The sequence below is a fragment of the Bidens hawaiensis genome, unplaced genomic scaffold (assembly GCF_021521415.1).
Source record: "Bidens hawaiensis isolate Kalapana, Puna unplaced genomic scaffold, B.hawaiensis_p1.1 tig00004327_1, whole genome shotgun sequence".
Taxonomy (NCBI): domain Eukaryota; kingdom Viridiplantae; phylum Streptophyta; class Magnoliopsida; order Asterales; family Asteraceae; genus Bidens; species Bidens hawaiensis.
This window is the reverse complement of record NW_027491261.1, coordinates 1807255-1819832: the sequence shown is the minus strand read 5'-3', so window position 1 is coordinate 1819832 and position 12578 is coordinate 1807255. Positions and strand designations below refer to the sequence as shown.

At 31.6% G+C, this 12578-nt stretch overlaps 1 protein-coding gene across 1 annotated transcript; it reads left to right on the top strand.

The window, feature by feature from the left end:
• The first annotated feature begins 1023 nt into the window (after nucleotides 1-1023).
• On the top strand, nucleotides 1024-9438 carry LOC143626262 (uncharacterized). The gene is made up of 10 exons (XM_077096406.1): nucleotides 1024-1207; nucleotides 2858-2929; nucleotides 6075-6202; nucleotides 6312-6472; nucleotides 7602-7671; nucleotides 7762-7816; nucleotides 7900-7983; nucleotides 8207-8245; nucleotides 9000-9046; nucleotides 9239-9438. The coding sequence occupies exons 1-10, from the start codon at nucleotides 1088-1090 to the stop codon at nucleotides 9336-9338; spliced, it is 876 nt and encodes a 291-aa protein (XP_076952521.1). The 5' UTR covers nucleotides 1024-1087; the 3' UTR covers nucleotides 9339-9438.
• The last annotated feature ends 3140 nt before the right edge of the window (nucleotides 9439-12578 follow it).

The following is a 12578-nucleotide window of genomic DNA, read 5'->3' as shown; positions in this document are numbered from 1 at the left end:
ATTGAAAGGAACAGAGGTGCAGGTGGTTATTAATTCATAGAAACTTCTAAAGAAAAACCCCTTGATGTGTTGTCTTCTTAAACTTCTTTGTTTGCCTGTTTAATCTAATTTGCCGATTTATACAAATATTTGGGTCTTGCTTACGCCTGCATTAGCGTCATCCTGTTTGTATAACATTGGCATCATTTTATATGTGAAACTATTCCTGTTCTACTTTTGCTTGTTATTAAAATCAAGCTATAAATTTGTATGTTGTAGAGGCCAGTATACTTACACATTCATCCAATGGTAAGTGATATGGGGACCTCTTTCTAATTACATGGTGAAGCGGAGATGGAGTGGCGAACTATCGCGAGGGCTGAAGGGTTTGTGAAACCATGGGAAGAGATGATGAACTTGAATTCCTCGGTCGAAACAGAAGAGGTGCAATGTAGGCGATATCTGGCGGAAGGTAAAACGCAGGTAGCATGACGTGTAACCGTGTGTACGGTGAAATTCCAAAAAAGCCATGTTGCTGCAGCAAATGATTATGCTATTATTTTTAGTATAATGCGTACATATTACTAAGATTACATCTATACATCTTACCATTATAAAGATTTCAAATAAAAACAAACCTTATGATTAAGATGATGCTTAGATGTACAGCTCTTCAACTTATTTGACCACTCAACATCAAAATCTGCACAAAGTAAATGAAAACCATTTACTTCCATGTAATCTTGGTGCAAATGACGGAAACAAATAGGAAATTTGATGATTTCATAAAATTACCTCTCGATGGATGATATGCTTCTGAGAAAGTGAACCATCTAGTGAAAGTAAAAGCAAATCAGGAACAAACACTAATCAAAAGAAAAACCATACCTGATGGTTGAATTCCTCAACTCACTTCTTCAGTTCTAAACTTCACAATGCACATACACATCCAGTTAAAGAATCAATTGAAGCCCAATAAGAAACCCTAATCAATTGAGCCCAATAAGATCTCTTTCTAAATTACTGAGAAAGTTGAAGAATCAGAAGGAGGTAATGGATTGTTATATATGGATGTCAAGAACAGGAGGAAGATTGAAGAAGAATTAGCATGAAACCATTCACAATCTCAAACTCAATTTTTGCATCAAATTGTGGCTGTTCATCTTCCAAGATTTTTGCCCACAAGAACAAGAATAATAATAATAATAATAATTCCCAATCTCCTAAGGTTCGTTTCCCCCTTTTTTCCAACTCATTTTTTTGCTCTTTAATGGGTTTATTTCCATTTTTATTTGTTTATTATTATTTTACAGTGGAACCGCCCATGTATTTTATTTGTTTCAATGGACTATACACTGTTCCATAATATCCAAGGCGGCTCTTTTCCTTTTTGGTTCTTGGATTTAACTGATCTTTGGAAAAAGATGGATAATGTAGTAGGAATGGTTACATTCTGAAAATTCAAACAATAGAAGATAATTTAGGGCTTGCTGAAAAAACAAAGTACAGTATTTTTTTTTGTTAGGATCTTGACACATAAACATGACGACATATTTCTGTAGGGAAAATTCCCAAAATGTTCCTTTAGTGGAGAGAGATTCCAGAAATGTTCCTAAAATATAGTAATTCTCTCAAACTCATCTTGATGCTTAGTTTCGAACTCAAAACGCTGTGTCCTGCTTATTTCTGTAGGGCAGTTTTGGATATTCAAAATTTTGGGGACAAAATGGTATAACTCTCCAGCAAATGAACATTTTTAGAATTTTCCCTTTTTTTATATGATTTCTAAAACACATAAAATCACTCTAAATATTGGGGCCCAATTTTCAATTTTTTTTCTTTTTTTTTGGTTCGTTGATTTCACTGTTTTTTGGAAATAGATGGATTATTTTGTTGTTGTTGTTGTTGTTGTTGTTGTTGTTGTCGTAGGTGATGTTCAAAGCCAAGAACTGCAAAAGCTACATTTATAGCACTGCATACAAGTGCATTGCATGATAATCAGAAACCAGTATTAGGTTGAAATACATGCTTATCAGAATTGAATTGTGTTTCTTACTTGTTTACCTTTTAGAATCCGTATTTTAAGTTATGTAACAACCTTATTTTTAATTTATAGAACTGCATACAAGTGCATTGCATGATAATCTAAAACCAATGTTAGGTTGCAAACTTGCAATACATGATTATCAGAATTGAATTGTGTTTCTTAGTTATGATTGTTAACTTTTTATAATCCATATTTTAAGTTATGTGTTTCTTAGTTATGATTTTTGGAAATAGATGGACTATTATTATTATTATTTTAATACAAAGTATATATTATTATGAAGTCAATTTAAACCACCATCTAAAGAGTACAGTAAGCATAATTTTGTCTTTTAACATAGAGAATGGCTCAAAAAGATATACATGCTAACTGGTTTTCAAGTAGGAAATTGGTTTTGACTTTCAAAGATAATTCATGAAAGCTAATGTAGTTTCTTATAGTTGTTTATAATTTTTCAATGTACAAGATCTATCTCCTCACACAAGATACAAGAGTACCAAAGAAACTATTTTATAATTCATACGTATTATAACATGTTAATAACATTGGCACTTGATATGTCCTAGCATTTATTGTTACATCCCTGAAATGATTAACACTAGCTTTTGCTGAGTGTTTTTTTTTTATCTCAATTCTCTATAATGTTAAACATTGTGATATTTTTGATACTTTGGTTTCCAACTTATGATATTTTTTTAGATTGTTGATACTCAATTTTTTTTGTGAATGTTACCGAATGTATATGTAAAATATAAGAATATTCAAATTTTGTTACGTGTCACGTGTCAGTCACAACAAGTTTTTCTTCGTTTAAAAACTTTTTTTTTACAGGGTTCACAGCCTCCTCCCGCCAGAATTACATCAAATGTCAAGCAAAATTTGCAATTCTTGAAGTTATGGAAGGTGAATGATAGAACCCCTAAACTTAAACAATAAATTAAAGGATAGTTGACCCGATTCGAGATGGGTTAGTCTCCGGTTAGCCGATTCGAGATGGCTATTCTCCAAATACAAGGATAACAAATCCCAATATTTTTTACATATAAAACATGGATATCTTATAAACTACGACAAGAACATATATATAACCCGAATGGTAGTAACAATTGAAGCGGTTACTTAGACCCTTCGGCTTCCTTTAGCTCTTCATCTTCCCTGGACCCTTCAGCTCCCTTGAATTCGAACGGGTTCGTATCAATACTTCCGGGCCGGAAAATCGACTTGTCCTCAAGTCGAAAATTTGATAATAGTTGTGCCAAGCGATCATCCATTCAATTGTAGCCACACACGTTTCATAGACACGCTTCATAGAATGCGGCATATTAATGTCACTCCCGTTTGGATTTGATAGCCAAGCGATTAGCCATTCAATTGTAGGTTTACTGGCGTCCTAGACCCCGCGACTATTTTGAGCTGAATGAAGTTGAAAATCGGTTTCCCAATCTATGGTAACCGGTGGGGAGGAACTTATAGATGTTGCTGGGACTCGAACCAATGCGTGTTTCAAGATGGCTACAAGAAAAACCTGATGAATAATGGACTTCTCCATTGTAGGCTGACTCGCATCATAGACCCATCCATAAGCTAAAGCGGATTGTGAAGGCCTTGCAATTTTCTTGTCTTTTGCATCTGGACCGCACCTTTTATTTTCTAACTGATTTGGACCCCACCTAAATGACCATTTGATGGCATGCTTAATTTCAACCATTTCCTTCTTATCATGTGTGTTCCCTTCAATCACAAGTGGTTCGGTATTCCCTTCCTCTCCCCTTAATTCCAACAGTTCACATGTTAGGAATCGCGCGTCTTTAAAATTAGATTTGCGTGAATGGATTTTGAGAGTGTATTGTGACGACTGAGGTTTGGCAGGTGAATCAAGTTTTCCAAACTCTAATCGTCACCCTTCCAGTTATCAGAGACGACCATTTCACCTTTTTTGTCGGCCATTAAACTGTCCTCCGCCACTGTGTTCTTCCGATCCTCATGGTAACTGCCATCACCGATCATCTGAGTCTTGATTGCTGCAATATCATCCTTCAGATTTGCTAGGATGGAGTCTAATCGTGATGCAATGGCTGATAATTGGGTAGCGATAGCCGAATTCTGGGTTGTAAGCACCATTCGAATTTTCCGGCAATGGAACCAAATGATAGAACCCCTAAACTTAAACAATAAATAAAAGTATAGTTGACCCGATTCGAGATGGGTTAGTCTCCAGTTAGCCGATTCGAGATGGCAATTCTCCAAATACAAGGATAACAAACCCCAATATTTTTTAGAGAAAGCTTCGGTTTTGATCCTTGTGGTTTCTTAAGATTAACAATTTTGGTCCAATAGTTTATTTTAGGCTTTTATGGTACAATAGTTTCAATTAACTATCAGTTTTAGTCCAAGCCACTAACGTTGTCCACCAACCGTTAGTTAATACAACTTTGAGGGGCTTTTTTATATTTTTCACAAACTTTTAATTCATATGAACATTTCTTTTTTTACTAAATATAAGTTTTATACTTTTTGTTATTTTCTAACTATTATGGTTTATTATATTGTTTATATATAAATATATACTTTTTTATTTTTTTTAATATTTTTTTTGAAACCGGAGCTTTTTATGCAACTATTTATTTATTTATTTATTTATTTGTATTTGAATAGTTTTATTTTTACTTTTATTGCCGTAATAATATCTAGGCTTTAAAAAACATAATATTTATTTTTTAAAGTTCCAGTTTAATTCTACACTTCTACTAACTATAAATGATTTAAAAAAACTTAACTTTTCGGCTTTTATTTCTCGGTGATAAAAAGAGCATATATTTATTTTATATTGCTTTTTTTTTTGCTTTTCAAATGACTGAGGGTTTTTGAAAATCTGTTTATTAATTTAATTTTTGGTTTGTATTTTTTTTCAAACAACTAAACTTTTGTACTCGATAGAGTTTGTAACAATTATTTCATATCATAATCACCTTGCTAGCCCATCAAAATGGGAATGACGCCTTGGTTTGTATTTACTAAAAATATACACTTGCATAAAAGCGTCAGTTTCGAAAAAATTATATTTATTAAAAATAAAAAGTGTATAGATATTTATATACAAACAAATATAGGAAACCATAATACTAAAAGATAACAAAAAGTATAAAACTTAATTTTGGTAGAACACCCAAAAATTCATATGAATTAAAAGTTTGTGAAAAATATAAAAAAACTCCTCAAAGTTGTATTAACTAACGGTTGGTTGATGACGTTAATGGGTTGGACTAAAACTGATAGTTAATTGAAACTATTGTACCATAAAAGCCTAAAATAAACTATTGGACTAAAATTGATAATTTTAAGAAACCACATGGACCAAAATCGAAGTTCTCTCTATTTTTTATATATAAAACATGGATATCTTATAAACTACATGGATATCTTATAAACTACGACAAGAACATATATATAACCCGAATGGTAGTAATAATTGAAGCGGTTACTTAGACCCTTCGGCTTCCTTTAGCTCTTCATCCTCCCTGGATCCTTCAGCTCCCTTGAATTCGAACGGGTTCGTATCAGTGAATTAGTTAACTTTGCTCCTATCATTTTTTTTCCAAGAATCAAGCATGAGCATTTTGTTAAAAGTGTAAATTACATTTTTTAGTTCTTTATCTATAAGTTGCAAATTGCGTTTTTAACTTCATAAAGTACAAAAAACGCCCATGTTTGCTAAATCCTGTCATTTGCAACACACATGAGGATATTTTGGTCATTTAATAGACAAATCTAACGACCGATGGTGGAAATGACGAAAAGTGTGATAGCATATCAGCCTCACGGGTGTCTTTTGTTCCTATAGAAGTTAAAGGACATGATCTGCAAATTACCTCATACATAAAGAACGAAAACTGTAATTTATCCTTCTTAAAAGTTAGACGTGAGTATTTCGACTCATTTATTTATGAATGGGGTTGACAGCATGACAGGTTGTTTATAGCTTTTCTCAATCGTTTTATGTTATGAAGTTAGATTATTATTATTATTATAATATTGTATTTTATTACAGGAGTATCAAAAGCGAAAATCTGGAACACCTAAACCCGCAACTAGTTACCGTAGGAAAAAAGTGGAAAAAGATGACCTTCCCGATGATGATACCGAGCTTTATCGTGACCCTACTTTGACGCTTTATTAGTAAATTTCTTTCCCATTTTTTTACTTATTAAAATGGTTGCAACTTATTCAATTAACATAAGTAATTATTGTATTATAAGCATCAAGAATTTCTGAAATTACTGAACAGTACAAATCAGGGTATGGATACTGCAGTCCCCGTGTTGCTAGTCGATGGTTATAATGTTTGTGGCTATTGGCCGAAACTCAAAAAACATTTTATGAACAGAAGACTTGATCTTGCTCGCCAAAAGCTTGTTGATGAACTTATAACCTTTGGAATGCTAAGAGGTTTGTGTTATATTTGGAGTTTTATAGGTAAATGAATCGTATTTTAATATGACGAATTGAGACAATATATTTGAACTATATTCACTATAATAACCATTGTGTAAAGTGGAAAACGTTTGTGCTGCATTTGCAACCAAATTTGATTAAAATTTCATATTTCAGATATTTTTTGTTGACTTTAAAAGTCAAACTCTGTGTTTTCTTAGATTAGAAAGAAGATTACCACTCTGTGTTAGGTTGGTAGCTATTTCTAGCATTCCCAATAGGCTATGTTACATGATTTCGCATTTGTTCTTTTAATAACAATTACCAACTTGGTGAACCAATCCACCCAATGAAATTTTTACACCGGTTTATTTCTTTTAACAAAGTTTCAATTTCATCCCTTTATATACTAGTATGCATGTTTAATCCATTTAAATTTTATTAATATGTTTTTCTCTAGTAACTTGCATTCATTAACTTTTAGAAAAAAAATCTAAATGCACACTTTTGTTTAATTTGAGTTTGAAACATTCTGATATAAATTTATTAAAAACAGAGTTATAAAACTTGGGATTCACCTTTATTACCGAGCTCCTGTACCATAACGATACGAACCGAACAACATCAGTACCAATATTCATTTAATCGTTTTCTGTTTCATACAAGTGAGTTTCTTTTTTTTATATTTAACGTTTATGCTTACTATATATTCTTTTTTTGGTAATTTGTTGTAAAATTGTTGATATTATTTGCTATAATTATTATTAGTTATTGTTATTATCATTATTAAAAATATAATTACTAATAGAGTTTCTATTATTCTGTTGATTATTTTTACTATTATTATTTTGTTAGTGAAAGGTAAGACTGGTTTTCCATGACAAATTCAGTTTTACCTCTTGGTTACACAAGGGTGCTTTTCCGTGGCAACGCGCTGGCGAGATCACTTGTTAATTATTAATATTGAGTGAAGGATAAAAAAAAGATACCTAAAAGTCGTGTAACGTGTTCGCAACTCCTTGCAATGTTTTAACATGTTTTCGTGTAGAATATATTACCCTATTATTTAACTAGTATATATTTTGTAATCCTATGTAACACATTATTTGTTTACTCTAAATTGTTTCTATTTGGACATTTTCAGAGGTGAAAGTGGTAGTTGTTTTTGATGCTATGATGTCTGGTCTTCCAATGCACAAAGAAAACTTTGCTGGGTATTATTTATTTTTCATAAACTAATATAATATTAATTATTTTTTGCTACCTCTTTTCAGATATTTTAATAGTCTTGTAGAATATTGCAGTGTTGATATCATTTATTCAACTGAAACATGTGCTGATGCCTGGATAGAGAAAGAAGTAAGCAGTACCACATTTAATTACCGATTTACCCTCTCTTTAAACCTAATTTATGATTAATGCAATCCTGAATTTTTTGGTAGGTTGCAGCCTTGAGGGAGGATGGATGCCCAAGAGTATGGGTTGTTACATCTGATCGTTGTCAACAACATGCAGCACATGGAGCAGTATGTCATGAATACTTTTTACTAATAATATATTTACTTTGTGAAATTAATCTTATCTTTACTATTTAACATGCTAAAGGTATGCTTTATTGATACGACGATGGAAGATTCTTCTTCTTCTTTTTATTGTTATTATTATTATTATTATTATTATTATTATTATTTTACCAAGATTGTTTGGATTATTCGGGTTGATTTGTGATCATTATAGTTTTAATTATAGGGAGCTTTTGTTTGGAGTGCAAAGGCATTGGTTTCAGAGGTACAACACAATACTCTTTTCTCTCTGTATTAGTTATTTTGTTTTTCAATTTTGTAGTTTTATTTTAAAATATTAGTGTGCTTTATTTGTCAAAAGACTGAAAGTCTGCGTTTAAATGATGGAAATAATAAAGTTGGAGAAGACTTTACAAATTTATATGATAGTTTGGATTCTATGGTTGTTTATCCCTTTAAAAGATAAAAAAAAAATAACTTCAAGTTTGTCTTTGTGATTTTGTCTTTTGTTCTTATGTTATGTTATCTTATTCATCGCCGACAATCCGTAGGGTTTCTACATTGTACCTTTTAATTAGAGCATTAATAGTTTAATATCAATCCCTATAATTGTCTCTGAGTATATTTAATAAGGAGAAGAAATTATAAAATATGTGTTCCGAGTATGAAAGAGAGAAAGATGGAGAATGAGATTCTACTGTGAGCATCTGTGAATGCTCTCTTACACTCACACTACAAAATATTTATTGTCCAATTTACACGATGTGGTTTGTAGTATTTTAACTTGTACTTGATACAAAATAGGCAACATGTAAATCTATTATCTATCCAAACACAATCTCTCGATCTAGCGAAAATTACAGAGTGACTAACATTTATTTGTAGTGTTCAAGTTTCTGGGTCTTTTGGTTTCTGTAGCTGTAGTTTTTCGTTGATCATATCTTTAAGCATTAGTGATACAATGCGCTTAGAGGTACACTCTTTATAATCTCCTGAATAACTTCTTTCGCCCGTTTCAGATTAAGACTTCACAAAAAGAGGTCGAAAGAATGCTTGAAGAACAAAGGTGAGTTTTCCATCAACTTATATGTTCATTGAAAGAAACCATAAAAATCTTGAACTAAGAAAGTGAAAAATAATTTGGTATGCTTTTGTAACATTAACTATGGTATTCTGGTAGAACATATGCAGAAACTGAACACAAACCTTTAATAAATGATGAAAATGTATTTAATAAGAATCTGAACTTGTTTTCCAGGTCAACCTCAGTACAAGGTAAACTGTTGAAACACAATCTTGATTCTGAGGTAGTGGATGCACTCAAGGATCTAAGAAACAAGCTCTCTGAACGCGGTTGAAGTGATTCTTTTGTAGTCGCCCATAACAAGTGTGCGCGAATGCTATTTAAATTTATTATCAGTAATAGTTTTGTTTTCGGTCAGCCTCATCAGCTACTGCAGTGAAATTTGGAATATTATAGTGTTATATTGAATGCAATTGTGTTAAAGCCAAGAATTTTGACATTGAAGACAAATTCTAATAGTTGGCCAATGAAGGAGATAAAATTTCTGGTTTTTATAAAGCAAATCTAGAAAGCACTTTTGGTTTTACAACTACTACGTAAAAATAAGAGAAAATTACTGTTTCAACCAAACTACTTTTTTAACAAAACTATAAGTACCAAACTAGTACTTCAACAAATTAATCGGGCCGAACTAGTTATTTAACAAAACTAATCGAACCGAACTACTTTACAAAACTAATCGAACCGAACTTACTTTTTTTTTAACAAAACAAATCGAACCGAACTTACTTTTTTTAACAAAACTAATCGAACCGAACTACTTCTTTAACAAAACTAAACGGGCCGTATTAGTTTTTTGTTAAAAAAACTAATCAAACTGAACTACATTTTTAACAAAACTAATACAACCGAACTGGCTTTTTAACGAAATTAGTAGAACCGAACTACTTTAACAAACTAATTAGGCCGAACCAGTTTTTTTTAACAAAACTAATTGAACCAAACTACTTTTTAACAAAAACTATATGAACCGAACTACTACTTCAACAAACTAATGGGCTGAACTAGTTATTTAACAAAAACTAATCGAACCTAACTACTTTTTTAACAAAACTAATTGAACCGAACTACTATACTACAACAAACTAATCTGGCCGAACTAGTTATTTAACAAAAAGTAATCGAACCGAACTACATTTTTTACAAAACTAACTGAACTGAACTTCTTTTTCAACAAAACTAATCGAACCTAAGTTACTTTTTTTTAACAAGACTAATCAAATCGAACTACTTTTTTTTAGCAAACCTAATCAAACAGATCTACTTCTTTAACAAAACTAAACGGGCCGTACTAGTCTTTTAACAAAAAACTAATCAAACAAACTCTTTTAAAAAAAAAACTAATAGAACCGAACTACTTCTTTACCAAACTAATCGGGCCGAACTAGTTTTTTAACAAAAAACCAATCGAACCGAACTACTTTTTTAACAAAACTAATCAAACCGGACTACTTTTTCAACAAAACTAATCAAACCATTGCGTTGGAATCAGGTGGGTTCACCGGAGATGTAGCTGGAAAAGCAAGGTTTATCACAAAACGTTTCAGTTGCTGGAATCTTTGTCCAAACCACTTAACCACCATCTACTTCGTCTGGTCTCGATGCCTATCGTAACCCTCCATAATATACAATGATAAAAATCCTAGCTCGTGCATCATCGCTGTGGTGCACCTGTGGCTTTGTTGTCGTCGCTGTCGTGCTGCGAAGGTGACATCAGAAAGAATCGCCAGAGAACACCCTCACCCTTCCAACAACCATAATCAATAGATATTACATAGAATGTGGAGTGAAATTAGGATCTCAAACGTTCGAATTGAGATGTGATGTTGAATCAGAGTGTGGATTTAATTGATTTGAGCATCAATTTTAAGATTGAAGTCTAAAAATTGGAATTTGAGGATGAAGATGATGAATGAATGATGAGTTAGGGTATGAAGTAGGGATGAGCGTTTTCGGTACGGGTACAGATTGGTACTGGTACCGTACCGGTACCGAATTCGGTACCGTTTGGTAAAGTCGGTACCGAATCGGTACCAAATTTTGAGTTTTCGGTATCGGTACGGTACCGATATTTCCCGAATTTTTCACGAAATACCGGTACCGGTACCAACAATTTCCAAATTTCGGGATCGGGATTTTCGGGATCGGTACCGGTACCATCCCAATCTCATCCCTAGTATGAAGTTTTGATTATAATTGATTTGGGGAAGTGGTGACTAATGAACGATATTTTTTTTTTCTTCTGGTGTAAATTACAAGTTTATCCCTTATTTTAGCGGGGCTGCTAACAAAAAGATGAGGGAGGGACTCATTCTGGTCACTCTTCAAATCACAGGGACTTAACAAGTTCATTTTTTTTCGAGGGACTCAATGTGCCCCCATCCTCAAACCACATGGATGTAAACAGTAATTTTCTCTAAAAATAAATCAAATTTAGAACAATGAGCGATGAAAGCAATTATTTAAAATTTATAAAAGGATACTTGCCAAGAAAATTTACTTCCTCTCTTTGGTACTTCAATTATAGTAAATTTGTAACATCCGTTGCTAGATGTTAACTTCTGGTTAAGTGAAGATTTATTTTTACTGTCTCTTATAATGATCTTAAATAATTAAATAACTAAAAAAATATTTCAACAGTACGTTTATTTAAACTTACTAAACCATTGAAAAAATCTACATCTACATATTTTAATAAAAATAAATAAATGTGTCATATGTTATCACCATGTTTCATCTAATAATATTTTTTCCCACCAAAACACCTTTAATTTTATATCTTATAAATTAAGATATTTAATTGTAATTAATATACACTTGCTATATATAAGTTAATCATAATAGATTATATCTACCTAAATCTTAGATTAAGTTCAAATTTTAGTTATAAAGGTTAACTTAAGTTTCTATAGCATCTCCAAACTTAAGTCGTTTTTATTTTATGTAAAATCAAATTTATTTCAATAAATAAAAATATTAATTTCTTAATTACATATACAATAATCATACTACGATAGTAAAAAGAAATGAAAAGATTATATTAAATGCTCACTATTTTGTTAAATAGATCTTATTATAAATAAATTAACAAACAAATAAACGTGCTTATGACATCTTATTAATTGGCAAGAAAAAAACCCAAAATAAATGTTTTTTCTTAATAAAGTTCATTTTCTCACCTTTTATGTTATTACGTTAAAAGCCATTTGATTATATAAATATTTGACGAAACTGTTGATACTCTAATTTAAAGACATTTCTTTAAAGTCATGATATTTTAAATTTACTATTTAATTCTTATAATTTGTTAACTATATTTATAAAAACACATTATAATTTGCTGTGTGATTTATTTGGGCAAAGCGTAGGTCTTAAATTTAATCAAAACCCTAATCTTAAGTATAGGAAGTGAATTGTCTGATATGAAAAGAAACAAAAATCTTTGCAAACTGACTTTTGAAATTAGGTGAATGAAAAATTGGTGGTTTGAGTGAGGGAGAGCTGGTTATAGATA

Excerpts from the sequence above, each read along its gene's own strand:
- LOC143626262 (XM_077096406.1), top strand. The coding sequence starts at position 1,088 with ATGAAACCATTCACAATCTCAAACTCAATTTTTGCATCAAATTGTGGC. Across the intron at positions 2,930-6,074 it reads AATTCTTGAAGTTATGGAAG|GAGTATCAAAAGCGAAAATC; the intron begins GTGAATGATAGA and ends ATTTTATTACAG. Across the intron at positions 9,047-9,238 it reads AGAATGCTTGAAGAACAAAG|GTCAACCTCAGTACAAGGTA; the intron begins GTGAGTTTTCCA and ends CTTGTTTTCCAG.